General features: G+C 33.9%; 2 protein-coding genes across 2 annotated transcripts in view; both read right to left on the bottom strand.

The window, feature by feature from the left end:
* LOC111705696 (uncharacterized) overlaps positions 1–3,587 on the bottom strand; it is a 6,116-nt gene extending 2,529 nt beyond the window's left edge. Inside the window, exons 1-3 of the mRNA XM_023478336.1 lie at positions 3,437–3,587; positions 2,587–2,851; positions 1,405–1,637 (exon numbers count right to left, since the gene is read on the bottom strand). Of these exons, the coding sequence (XP_023334104.1) occupies positions 1,405–1,637; positions 2,587–2,851; positions 3,437–3,526 (588 nt within the window). The 5' untranslated portion in view covers positions 3,527–3,587. The remainder of the gene's footprint in view (positions 1–1,404; positions 1,638–2,586; positions 2,852–3,436) is intronic.
* Positions 3,588–5,579: 1,992 nt separating this feature from the next.
* On the bottom strand, positions 5,580–8,706 carry LOC111705813 (SPARC-like protein 1). The gene is made up of 4 exons (XM_023478495.1): positions 7,890–8,706; positions 7,019–7,538; positions 6,525–6,707; positions 5,580–5,620 (listed from the first exon to the last, which is right to left on the bottom strand). The coding sequence occupies exons 1-4, from the start codon at positions 8,082–8,084 to the stop codon at positions 5,580–5,582; spliced, it is 939 nt and encodes a 312-aa protein (XP_023334263.1). The 5' UTR covers positions 8,085–8,706.
* Between the last annotated feature and the right edge of the window lie 10,764 nt (positions 8,707–19,470).

Genomic DNA, 19,470 nt, shown 5'->3' with positions numbered 1-19,470 from the left:
GGAAGGGAGGGAGGGGGAGGTGGGAGGGGGTGGGATTAATAACTAAAAAGAAGAGGTTTTTAATGGATATAATATATCTTTTTCATACAGGGGGGAGTTTGTGTATAAAGAAAATAATCATTAACTTTAAATTAATTTTCCAGGCTTTGGATTAATCTATTTAATTAAATTAAGGGTTTCGCTAAAATTAATTCAATCAAAGAAGAATTTTCAAATTTTATTGTGAAAATATTTCCAAGTCTCCAAAATCTTATCAATGTTTATTTCAAAAATGCTTTTAAATTCAGAAAATTTTAAAACTTTAATAAATACACTAAGTGTCAGATTTGGGCTAGATAAAGTTTTGGAACTTTCTTCCCCTGCAATGTGCAATCAAAGAAAAGAAAAAATTTGATTCTTCAGACAAGAGAACGAATTTTTGAGGGTTTCTGGATCGTCATGTGATGGACTAGATACTGAATAGTATTGGGGGGAGGGGGAGGGACTGGATTTGAGAGAGATATGTGAAGTGCAATAAGGAGGCTTAATATGTTGAGAGACAGGGTGTTAAAAAATGAATTCCGTTGCTTAGATAAAGGGAGGATAACGTTTTAAACCGGTTTTATTTGCTCTTTAATTATACTTTGGATTAAAAACCCCACCAGTATGTAATTAACACATTATGCTTGACTTATATTCAATTCTGGTCCCTAGTGTATTGTTCCCTGGGGGACTCCACAGTTGATTCATTCTCTCCTAGCATGCACAGTTTCCCCCCTTACTCTCAATAAACCTCCCCCAGACACCTCTCAACCCTCCCTCCCCTCCCCCCACCTTCAGTGTTTAGTCAATACCCGGTCTGACAATTTTTTCTATCTAGTTATAATATTCATCTTTTAAAAATCAATATTGATTTTAAACAGATTTTTGGACTTTTAAAGGGAATTTAAAAGATTTTTTCTTTGCATTATCCATTTGGATTTTAACCAGAATCTTTGGGGCATGTGAGGTGCCACACAAAAAATTTACCAGCTCTAACGTTTTAAAGACAAATCTACACTATACAGACACTAGTCAGGGTTAAAGACAATGAATGAGAAATTAATGAATTTAAGCCGCGACTCAAATCCCCAAAAAACTTCAATTGAGCGCCGGCTGGAATCTTGAAAAATTCAATACAAATTTAAGTGGAAACAGCAAAATTTGAGAGGCAGCTTAAATTTAAACTGTGGCTCATATTCTTTAAATTCGGCCTTTGAACAGATTTCAGTCTTTTTTTATTTCAGGCTTGCTGCAGTTTTAGACAGTGAATACATCATTTCAAAGTTTCTTAAAAAGATTCCGTGGCATTTAAAAGTTGAAGGTGGTGACAAACTCTCATTCATTAAGTGGATAACCCTGCAGTCGAATAGATAACTAACTAACCTGTTCTAAAGTGCAGTACGTTGTGCCATTTTGTGAATTCACTTGATAACTTAAACCATTCTCTGCTGTTATATCTGTACTAAGGTGTACAGGCTGGGAGGTGAGGTGTACAGTACTGCTGGATAGTTGTACTGGCTGGGAGGTTAGGTTAAGTGGAAGAGAGTTCATCAGATGTTCTTCCTCGTATGCTAGATGTGCCTTTTTGCTGGGATGGTTATACAAGTTATGTCCATCTAAACATTCATTTACTTAAACCTCGGTTCATTTGAAGTACCGGGCTGACAATGACATTTATGCAGCTACAGGGTGTCCCACAAAACATGACAGTTGATAAATAGTTTTGAATGTCGTCTTCCATACACTGCATTATATGTTAAATGCTGTTTGCAGTTTATTTCGTTTAAAAAATATATTTTACTTTGAAGTTAATTTTACTATAATATGACTCATACATAATATTTTTATTATTGTCTTTGGTATTAAACAACTTAACAAATTATGGAAGAAGACATTCTAAACTATTTACCAACTGTAATGTTTCGTTGGACACCCTGTAGTTAACAAGTGTATGTACAGTACAATAATAACGAGAAAACTGTGGAATAGGAAGACGACATTAAAGCAATCCTGAAGTGCATTTGATGCTGTTACAAAGCAAATAGCTTTACTAGTAATTTATTAAATAACTTATTAAGTGAAATGGGTCTGTTTACATTGTACGATTGCTCTGCCTCATGTTCATTATGTGAAATGGGTCTGTTTACATTGTACAATTGCTCTGCCTCATGTTCATTAAGTGAAATGGGTCTGTTTACATTGTACAATTGCTCTGCCTCATGTTCATTAAGTGAAATGGGTCTGTTTACACTGTACAATTGCTCTGCCTCATGTTCATTGGCCTATTTAATGTGATATCTTGAGTCTATAAGTCAACTTCCTAATCCAGAGTTTTCTGGTTATCACTGTACTATAACGTGACAGTACACTGAATGAATCATCCCCTTCTGGTGAGTTTAATGTAAAGGCATGGTAATTTATAGGGTATTGGAGAAAGCAAAGGCATTTAAATTAGCATTTTTTGTGTATAATTAAGTTTAACCTTGCGAAGTGATATTTATTTTTAGATTGTTATTCCATGATGTTCCCAATGCCATCAAAACTTAGAAAATGAATGAAATTCACCTTGTTTATCTGCTACAAGGTAATGTACAAGAGTTGAATCTGTGGCCGGTCTCTTAACCCCTAAAATATCCTCCACAGCTGTTGGTCGCTTCACTCCCGCCAAAATTTCTTCCGCGGATTTTCTGAGCGGATCAAAACTGGGTCGATGGTGTTTCTTACAATGCTGCCGTTTTCTATCTCCCTCTGAATTTGTTGCTCCAAGGATATTTCTCACTGCTTCAGCTGCCTCATCCTCATTACTGATCAGCTTTATGGACGAACCAATCTGAAATTTGAACCAAGTTAGAACAACTTCATACATCTGATAGAGGTTGCAATGGAATTGCGTCTTTGCCACAAACTAAAATTTTAATCCCTATTTATTTCAACCTTATCTTGTAAACCTTTGATATTTCAAACTTAGGTTATTTGCTCTAACATAATTTATAGTTTGAAATGTCTAAGGTCTGCAACATTTGGTTGCAAAGATCTTTGGATTAGATCAATGTTTGTGACTAAAACTTAATTCATTTGAAGGTATGTACATAGTATTAATTAAGTAAAGGGGGCTATGGGACATGTGGCCACCCCGCTTTAAGATCAAGTTTAAGGTGATATATGTGCTTTTTTACTGTTTAAAAGGGCTTTCCTCCCCTGTTTACCAAGTATGCCCCCCTCCCAAACAAAAACTTCTAATTAAGGACATGATTATGTACATTAAAGGGTTATTAGGTCCTAAACTTCCGAGGTCATAACTTTTGAGTCTTAAATCTCATAATTCCTTACACCTACAGGTAAACCATAGCCGCAGGATACCCTAATAGGGACAAGAATGGAAATAGAAAGTTTTCCTTTTTATCTATTCTATTACCTGTAAAGTATCCTGTCCTTCATCTGCTAGAATCCAAACATGTCCAGCTCCCTGCTTGGACTTAGATCCCTTCCGGAAGTGCGGGTTCATGCTGAGATTATGCCGCACACTATTCTTCCATCGGTCGTCTTCCGCTTTAAAATAAGGATAGTTCTCCCTGAAAAATTAGAAATATTATTTATCTTTTTTATGCACAAACATTGGTAATTGTTAAAAGAAAACTTTGCTAGAAACGTACATATTCTCTGTTAAATCAAGTACGATGATAATTGTGTATCGATTTTAGGTTTTTAAGATCAATTTAATTAAAAACTAATAGAGTACTTTAGTTTTGCCCCTGTATTACTATATAAATTCTTATAATTCCGTATTCCCATTTTTCTAACAATTTCTCCTTAAAACATCATTTTAAGGTCTAAACTGAACAAAAAACGTATGGTCGGATTCTACATGTCATTGGCTCGAAAAAGCTCGAAAGCTCGAAAGAGCTCGAAAGCTCGAAAAATGGTAGGATATCACGGAAAATAAGCATTGAAACTATTATCTTGAGCGTAAAACAATAAAAAATGATCAAAAATCATGCTTTTTCTGTTCCGTTTGCCATTTTTTGAGTAAAATCTATAAGCTAGAAAATACTGCAATAGTGCAAAACATACCAGCCTTACTGCAGAATCTGACCATATGTTTTATTTCTTCAGTTTAGGCCTTTCAATGGTGTTTTTAAGAGCAATTATTATTACGGAATTATTATATGAGTATTTGTGTAAGAAGACAGGGGCAAAACTAAGATACTCTATTATCTTTTTAAGCTGTTCACCAAATAATTCGTTCTCTCCATGAATCTGTTACCTAAGGTACCCGGGAAAATCCTGAAAGGTATATTTTTCTGCACAATTGAATTTATCTTAATAAACTTTGAATACTTGGCTATAGTGCTAGATTTTAGATTCTAAAAGCTAAGGGGACATACTAAGTTTGTTTAAATGGACTTGTAATTTTAAGTGACCCTACATGCAAAGATGACAATGCCCGATTTAAAACGTCACCTTTGAAACCTTAATCTGATCAAAAATGTGGAAGAACCCGCCGTTTTCTGTCTCAATAATTGTTTATGTCTGTGATCTTCTCCATTGCTTCTTGTAAACAAGGAATGCACAAGTCACTTACGCAGAGAAAACGCAAATGAAAATAAACAGTTTAAAGAAACAAAAACATGCATATCTAATTCATACTTCAAGGGTACCATTGTAAATCGAACATTGCCATTTTGGAATGGAGTGTTACTTGAAATTACGCGAGCAGTCCCTCTTGAAATATACTTTTTGCAGTATAATCTATAGTTTTGAAAACTGATAATATATCATGCTTGCTTTTTGTGTCTAGTTATTCTTTCAAGGTTATATCAAACTTTCTTCTATAAACAAGAAAACATGAAACTATGATCAAATATGGCGCAAAATAACAAAAAATTAAGAAACTTTGACGTGTAATAAATAATGGATTCATGTAACTTAACTTCTTATTTGTTTTGTGTGTGTTATGTTACGGTATGTTTTATACACATTATGTGTTTCCCTAATGTATTTATAATAATCCTAAAAATTAGCTCAGAGCTTAATCATCGTTAAACCTCATCAAATATAAAGACAAATAATAAATATCGACCCTGTTCCAGATTTATTACTTTAATTCTATACTTTTACCCATTCGAACTTTTCAAAATCTAATTTTTACAATTCTTAGGTTAATCATCTTTTTTACATTATCATTTTTCTTAGAATAAAAGAGATTAGCAAATATGGCGAAAAAAAGGAAACGATGAAAAAAAAATCATAAAAATAGTTTTCAAAATGCAGAAATAACTAGAAACTTTTGTAAAAACTTTGTATCTACAACGATTACTGTATTTCACAAAGTAACATTATTCCAAATCCGGAACATTCGTAATCGTGCCCCATTTTAACAATTTTGGCTTTGAACTCTGAAAGTTGCTATTTTTATCGTTCTCAAATTTTCGCGGATTTTCCTGATAAAATTGGTGCTTTTTCATAAATGATAAATTTCAACTTCGACCAACCATAAACCTTCCCTGGGGTCATGTGATTTGCCATGCACATATTGAGCTCGATCAGTTGGGGTGTTCTTACTGTGCTTGAGGATTCATTACACTTTTCTGTTCTCGCTCTAAAATTGAATATTTTAGAAATGTAACAAAAAATGTATATTTTTGCATAAAGTTATTGTAATCTTTGTCTGTCTGTTTGTTTTTTTGAACTAAATGGTTATAAGCCTGGTTTAAAAAATAAATGTTGAGTGGGTTGAAATTAATAAAGAAATCTCCAGACAAAGCTGGGTATCATACTAGCGTTAAAAAACTGGCAACTTGACTGATTTAAAAAAGTCTCAACATTTTAAAGCCGACTAGGGTCTTATTTTTGGTATGAAAAAGATTAAAAGCTGATGCTTCTACATTATGTTTTCATAGTTTTTATAATATTTCTTTTAACATGGAAATAAACATAATCAAACAGTTTATTTTATCAGAATTAGCGCCCTCGTAGCTTTCATGATCGGAGTTTAACAAAGAACCTGATTACTCGCCACAAACTTTAATTTTCTAATCCTTATATTCATTGCAACCTGATGTCGTAATCCTAAGATATTTCAAATTTAAAAGAATTCTTTTTGTTTAAAAATATCAAAGGTTTACACACTTAGGTTATAACAAGGAAAGAGTTCTTGAATTATAGTTTGAGGCAAGTAATCAGTTCACTTGTTATTCTAAAATTCAAAAAATTTCCTTTGCCCTAAATTATTGCTTTATATGTCTGTATACAAAAGGCACCTCCAAGGTTTTTGTATGTGTATTGTTCTTTTTGTTTTTAGGAACCCATGACTCATGAGTTACTGTCAGAGAAGATACAAGTTCAGAGGCGTTCTGACTTTAGCGTTAAGGGACTGTCTTTGATATTTAAAGTACATTGGTACCCTTTAAACTTTTATTTGATTAATCATGTGAAAAATATCAATGTTTTTTTTGCTTAAAAAGTTTTAAATTTTTAAAAAAATTTTTAATTGAAAATTTTACCTCTCTCTGCGTTCTTTTCAATATCATTAAAGAAGTCTAGCTTAAAGTCGACCAACCACATGAGGTTCCCTTCCTCGTCCTCCCTCTGGACCTCGCCCAGCTCCCCCTTCCTCTCCCCGGTCCCCGGGGAGGGGGAGTGTATTGAGGAGGATGGTGAGCCTGTCGATGAGTTAGTTCTGTATCCTAGAACCAACAAATATTTTTTATAAAATTATTTTTTCAAAGAAAATCTTAATTTACCGAAAATATTTATATATGTAAAAATAATTCTTTTAAACACCAAAATCTTATGAAATCTTTCCTGCAACTTTACTCCGTTTTTAAAGCTCAGAGGTTTTTAAATGAGGCAAGGATTATTTTTGTTAAATATCAGTTTTCAATCAGAAGTAAATTTTTGTGTCTGCATCTTCATCAATTACTAATTCTAAAAAGTTTCCATGTGCAAAATTTTAAAATTATTCGGGAGAAAAAATGAACTAAATATTTAATGATTCCTTCGTCAGGGTCGTCAGGACAATAGTCTGGATCCTCATAATCATCATCAACATCCTCGTCGTACTCCTCTTCTTCCTCCTCCTCCTCCTCCTCCTCCTCGTAGGGAGGGAACCCGTGGATAAGTTGGTGAGTGGCTGAGGCCAAAATATCCTGTTTTTGTCCTTCTCCTTCAATGGGATTTCTGTGTGACATGTTCTCTCGGGGATTTTGGGATTTGAGGGACGAATGTATTGTGGATTTAATCCCGTTAGGTTTCAAGGTAGTTGATTTAACTTCATAGGTTTGTGACGGTTTAATCTCATTATACTGAAGGTTGGGGGATTTCACTCCATAGATTTCAGGATTGGAGGATTTGCCGTCATTTTTCTGAGGATTGGAGGGATTGACCTCATATGTATGAGAGTTCGATGATTTGACGATATATTCTTGTGAGATTGAAGATTTTAGAACAGAATCATAAACCGGAAGAAGTTTATGATCCTCTATCCCTCCTTCTCCTTCCTGTCTCGTATTATCAACCTAAACTCAACATTAACTCAAAATAATTTGATAAAATAAAATAAAAAAATGTAAGCCATCTCTCAGTTTTAGAATTGCATACCCGATTTACAACGGTACCATATCAACCTTTATCTTTGTAACAATGAAGAAATGTGTTAAATTCTAAAAGTGTTCTATTTTGTTTTTGCTGTATTTTGTATAAAATATTGGAAATTATCAATTTTCAGATAGACAAAAGATTTTTTATGATTCATGCTCCGATGAGGGTTTAAAGGGTCCCGTTGTGAATTGTGCATGCAAATCTCTATCAACAGAGGGCCCCTTGAAATTTACAAAATATATAATTTGATATATTTTGAGTTGTAGTTCCTGAACAATAACAAGACCCTTGGGTAAATTGTGGTTGATGGACGGGTTGCAAGGAACCTTGCTAGATTTGGCATATCCTGATACACTGCTTAGTTTAGAGTTTATATGCCCAACAGGAACTATATACTCCTGGGGTACTTGGAGTACCTGAGGTACCTGGGGTACCTGGAGTCCTAGATCAGAACCTTGGGTCATGATGCTAGGACGGATTGCGGATTACTAACACCTGGGGAACCTGGGAAACCAGGAGAACCCTGGTTCGGCGGCAACCCGGCGGCCCCTCCCCTTCTACCAATTATACCCTGCGGAATTGAGTAGCAGAGGAGGGAAAGGGGGACCGTAGAAGGGGAGGGGAGGGGGGACCGGGAGTGTGCGGGCCAGGGAACGGTTTAAATTTGGATTCACGCAATATTTTCTCTTTTGTATACATTTCTTGTTGATATATCAAATCCTGGATTCATGAAGATGGAATCTTGTATCTAGAGACTATGGCAATGATACTGAAATTCATGAACTGTCCTTGTAATTTTTGGTGTCTCTTTTCTATCTTAAGAAGTGTTAAATTCTAGCATTTATTATGCCAGACTTATTAAAATGGAGATCGATTTGAAATGGCGAATACATGACAGTCCTTAATAGATTTGTTAAATGTGTAACTTGTTGTTTTTATCCGGGGAAATCTGAGTAGATTTTGTCCTACAATCAATAGCATATTTGTTGACAGGATGACCACCGTAGTTTCAAGAGTCCATTAGGATTTTTCTCCAATAAAACACAAGCGCGATTTTTCGACCAATAGTGATAGTGTGCTATCTATCTATCTTTAAAAAAATCCACCAATAGGAGAAAAATAAAGAAATTTAGCGGCGATATCAAATGGACAGTATTACTACTAATCATACTAGGGTGTGACAGCCTTTTTTAAACTTTGTTCTGCAAGCCAGCACACTTTTGAATTTATTTTTTACTTTTTGACAAGACAAGACAACCTTAAAATATTTATTTTTATTTTATCCAGATCAGATTTGTTCTTCTTTTTCATACAAAAATTATTGTCACAGCTCACAAACTTGGGTTTGTATTAAATACTGCTTGAATATACCTATATTAAATGCATTGTACGCATGGTCTAAGGATCTAACTACGTTAATCCTTGACTACGTAAAACTTGTAATGCGAACAGAATAGATATGCATTGTGATTAGATTATATACCTGCTTAATATTGTGAATACATATTGGAACGTAACATGTAACATATGATTTGCAAACAGAGATCAGCTAGAATCAGAACTCCGCTTCGATTACATTGTAGAGTAATTTTGTTTTGTTGAAACATACGAATTGAGATCGTGCCTTGAGTATTGGCATTGATCAATTGATTGCTAGTGTCCAAATTGACACCGATAGCTAACAAGATCGCGCCCAGGTAGTGGCGTTGATAGTTCATGGGATTGTAGCCGTGTGGATTTTGTTCTGTTTGAGACATAGATCAATTGATTGCTAGTGTCCGTGCTGACACCGATAGCTAAAGAGATCGCGCCCAGGTAGTGACGTTGATAGTTCGGGATTGTAGCCGTGTGGCCCGTGTACTGTTTGACTTTGATAGCGGACGGGTGTAACCTGGACTGATACAGTTTAGGACTAACTTTTAAGAGTACGGAATTTACTACAGTCTTATCCTTTCATCTTTGAGACCTGATTTCCTTCGAGACCTCTGTAGATTGATTAGTTGTTGTTTCAAATATTTAAGGCCCCACAGCATCAGGTTGCAAAAATAAAGGGATGCAAAAATTGTTATGGAAAGTGATCGTTAAACCTTTTTTATTCAAGTTTTAGAGAAATGTTTTCCCATATTTCTTGGGGAAAAAGTTTCTTATTTGTTCCGATGCCATTATATTAAGTAACATTTATAACGGCAAAGTAGGTTTCCTTCTTTATATATTTTGCGGATTTTCATTAAAAAAATCCACATTTTAAGGAAGGAAATGAATATGCATCCAATAATTTTTTGTGTAAATTTTTTTGTTTTTGTTTTTGGTTTAAATTCAAGTTTCTTAAAGCTAACAAAAAGTAAAAATCACGAGATTACACAAATAGAACAAGAGATTACACAGATAAGACAAGAGATTACACGGATAGGACAAGAATAACACAGATAGAACAAGAGATTACACAGAAGATAGGACAAAAAATAACACAGATAGAATAAGAGATTATATAGATAGGAAAAGAGATCACACAGATAGAACAAGATATCACACAGATAGAACAAGAGATTACACAGATAGAACAAGAGATTACACAGACAGAACAAGATATCACACAGATAGAACAAGATATCACACAAATAGAACAAGAGATTACACAGATAGAACAAGATATCACACAAATAGAACAAGAGATTACACAGATAGAACAAGAGATTGCACAGATAGAACAAGAGATTACACAGATAGAACAAGATAACACACAAATAGAACAAGAGATCACACAGATAGAACAAGAGATTGCACAGATAGAACAAGAGATTACACAGATAGAACAAGAGATCACACAGATAGAACAAGATGTCACACAAATAGAACAAGAGATCACACAGATAACACTAGAGATTACACAGATAACACCAGAGATTACACAGATAACGCTTGAGATTACACAGATAACACAAGAGATTACACAGATAGGACAAGTTATTACACAGATAATACTAGAGATTGCACAATGCACATATGGGACAATAGATGCAGCGGGTTATTTTTTTACCTGTACGGCACCTCTTAGTGGATCTATCGCACAATTAGTTTATCAGCTGAGGTAGGTTAAATCTTTACGATATAAGGTTTTCAGAAACTAATGTTTTTTTTCTGATCAAACTCAATATTTTCGTTCTATCTCTGTTGTTTTTGATGACAAGAAAAAATATTTTTAACACAGATAAGATAGAAAAATTGTTATAATGGAAATTACTTCCATCNGGTTTATTGGTAGTAAGGAAGGTTTATTGGTAGTAAGGAAGGTTTATTGGTAGTAAGGAAGGTTTATTGGTAGTAAATAAGGTTTATTGGTAGTAAGGAAGGTTCATTGGTGGTAAGGAAGGTTTATTGGTTGTAAGGAAGGTCTTTAAAACTAAAAAAAAATCCTTCTGGAAATCTTTAATAATCTATTCAAAAGTTAAAAATATTTATGAATTTAAGTTTTAGCTTAATATAATATATTTCTTTATAACTTAAAATTTCTCTTTTAGTTTTGAATGAAACAAATTCTGTCATATTTGACATTGCTCCAAATCTATGCTCTTGTCAGGATTTCCATCCGGTCCCCCCCCCTCCTCCTCCTTCCCCCCTCTTCACACCCTTTCCTTCCTCCCTTACACCTTTTCATACATCTGCTTGGACCAAATTTGATGAATGAATGGAGATGAAGGTGTAAGTATACCTTATACCCCTGCCCCCTCTAATAATAGTTGCAGCCACCCCCTCCCCGGCCCTCATTTAGATTACAAAAATTCTTACTTTTTAATTAATCAAAATTGTTAATCCCCCCCCCCTCTAATCCCTCAATACTTAAAGGGAATGGATATGTTTTTTTTTAAATATGACTCTTCATTTATGATTAGCATATCCGATTCACAACGGTACCCTTTAAACCTTTTCTGATCTCGGGTTTCCAAATTTCCGTTTAATCTCTTTCGTGAAAATTTCGTTGAGCCAGCGAAAATATGAACGAAAACGAAAATTTTCATTCATTTTCGCGAAATTGTTCATAAAAAGATTTTCGCAAAAATTTTCGACCTTTCGTTCAATATCGTATTTGTTTTGCAAAAACAGATTTCGCGAAATTTTAACCTTATTTTATAAGATATTAAGAGATTTTGAATTTTCGTTAATTGAACTAAATTTGCAAATTTTAACATTCCTTACAATTAGCACTTGTTTTACAGAAATATTTAAATAGAATTATTTACCAAAGATTCATATCAAACATGATATTCAGTAAGTTTTAACCCTATTCCCGCTTTGGGGGATTTGGGGTCCCCCCCCCACGACGTTTTTTGGAGATAACTCATAAAGTATTGGTCTAGGGCTGTTTAATTTTTTTTTCTTTTCTAACATACACATGCCCCTCACTTTAGGCTTTATACCCACTGCCTGAGTCCTCAGGCATACTGCCTGAATGCCTTATTTTAACTTTATCCGACTACATCTATGCTTAGACCTACTTCCGATCAGTGGATTTAGACTTTTTATAGCTCCTTGGAAAGCCTTGAACAAAGGAAGCAGATTGCACAATTTTTGCGACGAAAGTTTTCATAGATTTTTGCACAGATCCCTTTAAAGAGAATTTGCACATTTTCAGTTTTCCTTGAATATTTTCAAAAATGTAAAATCTATCATTTTTCGCCTTTTTTGGTTTTTGCACATTGTTTTGCTTAATAACTTGTTATGGCAATAAATATTTTTTGCAAATGTGCAATTTTTTTTGGCAGATTATTTTGCAGTAGATCCCAAGGGCTTTCAAAAAAGGTATTTCATCTTTTATGGATTTGTATCACAATAATATCCACCAGAAACCTCCCTCCCCCCCTCAGCATGGATGATCAATGAACCAGTATAATGTTTATGATGAGCTGTGGTTTTATTATAGGAAGGGTTGAAATACAGGGATAAATACAACCCAACATACTTTCCAGGGAAATGAATGAATTAAAAAAAAAATCCATTCTTGAAATAAGAAGCCAGAAGCTGCTCCCTCTCCCTAATTGCGCCCTCAATTTTCCAGGGAAGGGGGGGGTCTTCAATTTTTCAGAAGGGGGCCTCAACCATTCCCTCTGAAGCCGCCTCTATTTTACTATTCTATTTTGGATCCTTGATAACAAACACCAACATTTTTTTCTCAATATATTTCGACAAAATCTTTGCTGTAAATAAATAGGTATTTCGTCCTACAGTGATAGCGTAATGCAAACCATATTTAACAAGAATTAATTTTAAACATTTTAACTTCAACAGAAAAAAAACAGGCAAAGACTCAATTCCTTTACAATCGATAAAAATTTGCCTCAAAAAACTCAACATTTTCTAAATCAAAAGTTGATAAACTCTGCTAGTATCCAAACATCTCAGTGTCTCTAAAAACCAGGTTCAGAAAATCTTGTTTTCTTCTGAGAAGCCGGGGACCGTTCCTTAGCTAGGATTCAATTTTGCAATTACGCCATAAATGTTTACCAGAATTTTGTGAATTCATCACAAACTTTTAATGGAGAATTCTAAATTTCCTCGTCTGCTATAAATACACTAATAAATAATAAATAAACATAATGCATAGCAGCGTGCATATAAACCCAAGAATAACGGAATTATAAACCGCAGAAGCTGGTCTCTCAAGTTGATTAGAACATCAGTGGTTTGCATATATTTCAACTACTCACCATCACATAAACCGTAGTGGGGGGAAGGGGTTGATTGGGGGAGGATGTGCAGGGGGATGGTGGGGAGGGTAATTCCTGCGAAGGAAGGTTCGCCCTAACTGTAAAGGGGGGGATAATGTTGCAATCTACAAACATATTTTTACCAAGTGTAACGTAAAATCACAGATAATTACTTCCAGTGTATTCCTAAACTATTAAATACCTTTAATTGAAAATATTAATTAATTATTTGATTAATTAATTGGTTGGACGGGGATCATCTGTTTATCTATTGTAATAGGAACATGTCACACTTTGTTATACAGGACCATTATAGCCCCGCTAGGTAGGAGAGAGGGGTGGTGGGGTATGTTTGTAATAAATATCGGGTAAACATGATATTCTTTAAACCTGAGATATGTTGTACATTATTAACTATCTACGTTTGTAAACTTTAACATAAAACCCGTTATTCATTTGAACTGCGTTTCAAATGAATATGTAGCATGATTAGCTTAAATCATGTGATATATATAATGACGTACATCTTTTTTTGCGCCTATTTTAACTGTGCTGTAATATGTAACATGATTGCCTTAATCATGTGATATAGAGATAAACGACGTCTAGGAATTGTAATTACGTCTATTAACTTTAACTTGTGACTTATAAAATCTCAAATACATTAGTTGATACAGAAACTCTGTACTGTTTACTGCGAGAGAGTATTCATTCCTGTTTTGATATTGATTTTGTTATTGATAATCAAGAGAATCTGAGTTGTACCTGGATAGATACGTTCACAGAAACTGTTATGGAGTAGGCATTTACTACAGGTTAAGGGGGGGGGAATGGGGGAATTTTCTTAATTTGTGTAAAATAATTAGGTTTTTAAATTTTAATGGGTATAAATGTACCATGCTTTGATTTTAGTTTTTTTTTTGTATGTTCATGACTTCGTTTTTTCATAAAAAGACTAAAAAAGAATAATAAATAACTAAACAAGGCTAAATACAAGACACAGAAAACTAAACGTTACGGTATTGTGACGATTTAAAGCCATCAGCAAAATTTTTTTTTTTTTAACTATGAATTGTCGTTTAATTTACTTTGACATAAATAAAAACTGCGATAAAATAACTTAATATCTTTTTCATACATTTTGATGCCTTCACAACGTTGTTTTTAGCCTTTTATACTTTTTTTTAAACAATTTGAAAAATAACGTGTATAAAACATATTAAATAGTTGTAAAAGTTATGTATGACCGGACTTGACTTTGCTGTGACACAACTCGTTGGCCTTTGTTTTTATCTCACCAACTCCTCACTTAATTTTTCTTTTTGGTAGCTCTAGACATTTTAAAACAGATTGATATTTTGTGAAAGAGCGTGCATTGTGAAATTTTTGGTTCACCGTGGAGCTCACGTCAAACTAAAGTTAATCACGCTTGTAAAGATTGAACTCTTTCGGTTTTTTAATCATAACTCCTCTTAGTGATGAGCTATTGAGAAGAATAGAAAATATAAATGTCTTAAATGTTTACACGAATAAATTTTATTTCCTTATACTTGTTCCTAAATTTAAAACTAGAGAAACTATGAGGTTCCAAAGTCGCACCAATATTGTCGCATACATTTGAGCTTCCCTCTCACTTGTCTAGTTTACAGCAAGCTCTAGAGCTAGTCTTGAAATATATATATATACGTTTTTAATTTTTTTAAATTTCTTACCAGAGTTATTATTTACAATCAAACTTTTTAATAAAATGAACAAATATTGTTATTATATAAATCTGTTTTTTCTTCTATTTGTGCAAGCTGGACTCCTGGTCGACTCTAGCTAACATCACGCAATAAGACTATTTTCTTAGAAATAAAATACTCGTTAANCGCCCACGGTCTTTAAAATTCCCCTCCCTCCCTCTCCGACAGAATTTGTAAAATATAAAGTTGAAATTGGCTTTATAAAAGTTAACTGCATGCACCATATTATACCTTCGCACCCACCTGTACTAGAACATTCTTATTTGTCTTATTCCTTGAGAAAAGGGGTGAAATCCTGTAATATGATTGGTTTAGAAAGAAGTATTTCGGCTTTCTTCTCCTTTCCTATTGGTTGAGAAGTGAAAATACTGGGGTTGGCGGCAGAAAAGCGACACTTCTGATTGGTTGAGAAAATGGTGGAAGATATTGATTTTGGATATTCTCTTAAGATACCTCTAGTCAATTCTCTACTGATTCCTCTGGTTTCTTCATACATTGATGATTATTTCGGTTCTGCTGGTTACCCTGGTTCTGCTGGTTCTGCTGGTTTCCCTGGTTCTCCTTGTTCTCCTGGTTTTCCCGGTTCTGCATGCTAGTTCCCCTAGTTCTCCTAGTTCTGCTGGTTCCCCTGGTTCTGCTGGTTCTCCCGGTTCTGCTAGTTACCCTAGTTCTCCAGTTTCTGCTCTGGTTCCCCTGGCATTCCTGGTTCTGCTGGTTCTCCCGGTTCTCCTGGTTCCCTGGTTCTCTTAGTTCTCCTGGTTCTTCTGATTCTCCTGATTCTCTTGTTTCTCCTTGTTCTCCTGGTTTCCATGGTTCTCCTGGTTTCCATGGTTCTCCTGGTTCCCCTTGTTCTCCTGCATGGTTTTCCCTGGTACCCATGGTTTCTCTGGTTTCCCTGGATCCCCTGGTTCCCCTGGTGCTCCTGGTTTTCCTAGTTACCCTGATTCTCCTGATTCTAGATCTGGTTTTCCTGGTTCTTCTAGTTCTCCTAGTTATCCTTGTTCCCTTAGTTCCCTGATCTCTTGGTTCTCCTAGTTCTTCTAGTTCTCCTGGTTCTCCTTGTTCTCCTAGTTCTCCTGGTTCCCCTAGTTCCTCTTGGCTCCCGTAGTTTTCCTTTGTTCCCTGGTTTTCCTAATTCTCAAAAAATTCATTTTAAAATGTTAAAAATATATAAAATTTTCCTTGAAATTAACAATTAATTGATTTTCGTTTTGTACTTTCAGTTCACAATAGTTTCTGAGCAGGTTAAGGAATAAGTTTCTCTTTTGATTTTCACTTTTATATATAATTTTTACTATTTCCTGTATTGATTAAGATGAACCTTTAAAACATGATCGATACACATCCTATTGTTCAACTCTTCAACATAGTTTGTAATAATTAATGAAAAAAGTGAACAAAGAATAAATAATTATAACATCATTCATATCACGATATTTATGTGGCTGCACGCGTGGTTCATCAACAATCAACAGTAATAAAAAATGAATAAAAAATTAATAATTATGTGTCCGGATGAAAGGCTAACGCGAAACTGGAAAGAGCTAATTATGTCCGAATATAACTTGGTCATTATTATTTATAAAAGAAACCATGTGAATGTTGGAAAGTGAAGTTTAACTGAATATTCATTTAAACCCCTTGAATCAGCTTGCAGGGATTAAAACGTAAAAACAATTCAGAATGTTTTGTTTTAGATGAGAATCGACGGGGGCTAAATTTATAATTTTAATAAATGTTACGTTAAAGAATTAAATATATTCATATTTAAAGGGACTGTACAGTGTACAGTGTTTAAATTGACTGGCGCTCTGTGCGGCATATCGGATTTAAAAGATACCAAAAGCTTTGTCTGATACATTATTTACATTTATAAGTTCAGGGGCGGATACAGGGGCGGGGTGCGGGGGAAATTTGCCACCCCCTGAATTTGGAATTTTTTGTTCCTATTTTTAGAATAGCTTCTCAATAGCATGCTTCAGGGAAAACTGTAAAAAATATCTGTCTTAATAAACTATAATGTGTGAAAAGTTAAAAATCTCGTTTTTTAGTCTTTAGTCATTAATTTTGACTCTTTTTGAGTCTTTTAAGTCAAAAAAATTTTCCCCTGCGCGGCGCGATTTTTTGTTCCTAATTATGAATTTTTTTGTTCCTAAAAAATCTTTCCCCCCCCCCCTCACTTAAATCCTGTATCCGCCCCTGTATAAGTTTTATGATTTTAAAAACGGATTCTTTTGACTTGTGATTTCTTTACAAAAGTGACTTGCGCATTTTTGCTGCAGGAAAATGATGATTTAAACACTTGTCAAGCTAGAATTAAATACGACGATATCTTCCATCATTCATCAGATAAATGCTGTAAAATAACAGCGGGGCCCTTGTATAAAATTGGACATACCTCCTTTAAATGGAGCAACCTCAACTAAACTTTAGGTGTGTATTGTTATAAATTGCATGTCACTACACTGACCTAAGAAATAGTTGGATATAGCGGAGAGTGGGAGGGTTACTTGAAATTACAAAGCAGCCTATTTAATGCTTTTTAGTCTAAATCCTTGAAGGTAAGAGGTTGCGTGATTTAACTTATAGAAAGGAAAAAAGGAAAAAATGTCAAACTTTATGTTGAATTTACTTTTACTAAAGGGTCAGGGGTGCGTGTTGTATCCTCGTAACATTGTATTCTTGTATCCTCATATCGTTATATTCTTGTATCCTCGTATTATTGTCTTCTTGTATCCTCGTATCATTGTATTAGCTTGTATCCTAATATTCTTGTATCCTCGTATCCTTGTATTCTTGCATCCTTATATCATTGTATTAGCTTGTATCCTTATATTCTTGTATCCTCGTATCCTTGTATTCTTGCATCCTTATATCATTGTATTAGCTTGTATACTTGTATCCTTGTATCCTCGTATCGTTGTTAGCTTTATACTTGTATCCTTGTATCCTCGTATAATTGTTAGCTTGTATACTTGTATCCTTGTATCCTCGTATCATTGTTAGCTTGTATACTTGTATTCATGTGTTTTTGCAACTATTGTATCGTTGCATACTTGTATACTTGATCTCTTGTACCCTGTATCCTTGTAATTATTGTATCCTTGTATCTTATGTATCCATGTATCCTTGTATCTTATGTATCCAAGTATTCTTGTATCTCACAATCTTATGTATCCAAGTATTCTTGTATCTTGTGTATCCATGTATCCTTGTATCTTGTGTATCCATGTATCCTTATATCTTATGTATCCAAGCATCCTAGTATCTCATGTATCCCATGCATCAGCGTTACAAATGATGTATCAAGTAAATTTTCCCCATGTATGTCCTATCATCCTATTGTACTAATCACCGTCCTTTTTCTCACATGCGCTAAATATACCAGTCAAATTATCAACACAAATTGTTAAAGGGAGCTTCCCCAATTTTCATAAAACTTAAATTTGTATCTTAAAATGTGTCAACACTAAAGTCAAATGTAAATTGAAATTTTTTTTTTGAAAAATATAAAATCAGCTTTTTTAAAAATTGTCTCTTTAAGTTGTCCTAGTACAGTGGGGTGTCATGTATTTGGCACGTGTGTGCCACGATTAATGGTTACTGTTCTATAAAACCTAGGGGGTGTTCTATAAAATCTAGGGGGTGTTCTAAAACATCAAAAATATTTGCTCCTAAACTTTCATTTATTCATTAGAAAAGTTAAAATTTATATAACATTTTTTTATAGTTTTCTTAAACATTTTTTTAAACAAAAAGATATCTATTATGACGCCAAAAGATTTAAGTCGGGAAAGCGAAAAAGAATTTTTTTCAAACAAAATTACAATTTTGCATTATGCCGGATAATACTATTAAAATTACATCAATGCACGTATGTATATTTAATAAAAAACATTATGTATAGTNTAAGAGTTCTGGTAGAATATGGAACAGTATAAGAAATGTATAAAAAATAAGAGAACACATTCTGGTAGAATATGGAACAGTATAAGAAAAATATATAAAATAAGAGAACTAGTAGAATATGGAACAGTGTAAGAAAAGTATATAAAATAAGAGAACTGGTAGAATATGGAACAGTATAAGAAAAGTATATAAAATAAGAGAACTAGTAGAATATGGAACAGTATAAGAAAAGTATAAAAAATAAGAGAACACATTCTGGTAGAATATGGAACAGTATAAGAAAAGTATATAAAATAAGAGAACACATTCTAGTAGAATATGGAACAGTATAAGATAAGATAAGATAAGATAAAGTTTATTGCTAAAATAAATGTATCTGTGTACAGAACGAGTTTACAATTACAAATTGATGATTATATTAACAGTACAAGTATAAAGCAATTAGGTGGAAAATAGCTCTTGGCTGTTTTGATTATTTTTTCCACCTAATGTTA

Source organism: Eurytemora carolleeae, unplaced genomic scaffold, assembly GCF_000591075.1.
Source record: "Eurytemora carolleeae unplaced genomic scaffold, Eaff_2.0 scaffold112, whole genome shotgun sequence".
Taxonomy (NCBI): domain Eukaryota; kingdom Metazoa; phylum Arthropoda; class Copepoda; order Calanoida; family Temoridae; genus Eurytemora; species Eurytemora carolleeae.
Note: the sequence above shows the minus strand (reverse complement) of the source record. Positions and strands in the feature narration are given on the sequence as shown.

Coding starts and splice junctions, on each gene's coding strand:
- LOC111705813 (XM_023478495.1), bottom strand. CDS start 8,084: ATGACCCAAGGTTCTGATCTAGGACTCCAGGTACCCCAGGTACCTCAG. Junction 7,539..7,889: donor AGGGTCTTGTTATTGTTCAG/GAACTACAACTC, acceptor TGTTGAGTTTAG/GTTGATAATACGAGACAGGA. Junction 5,621..6,524: donor TGAAAAGAACGCAGAGAGAG/GTAAAATTTTCA, acceptor ATTCAATTTTAG/AGCGAGAACAGAAAAGTGTA.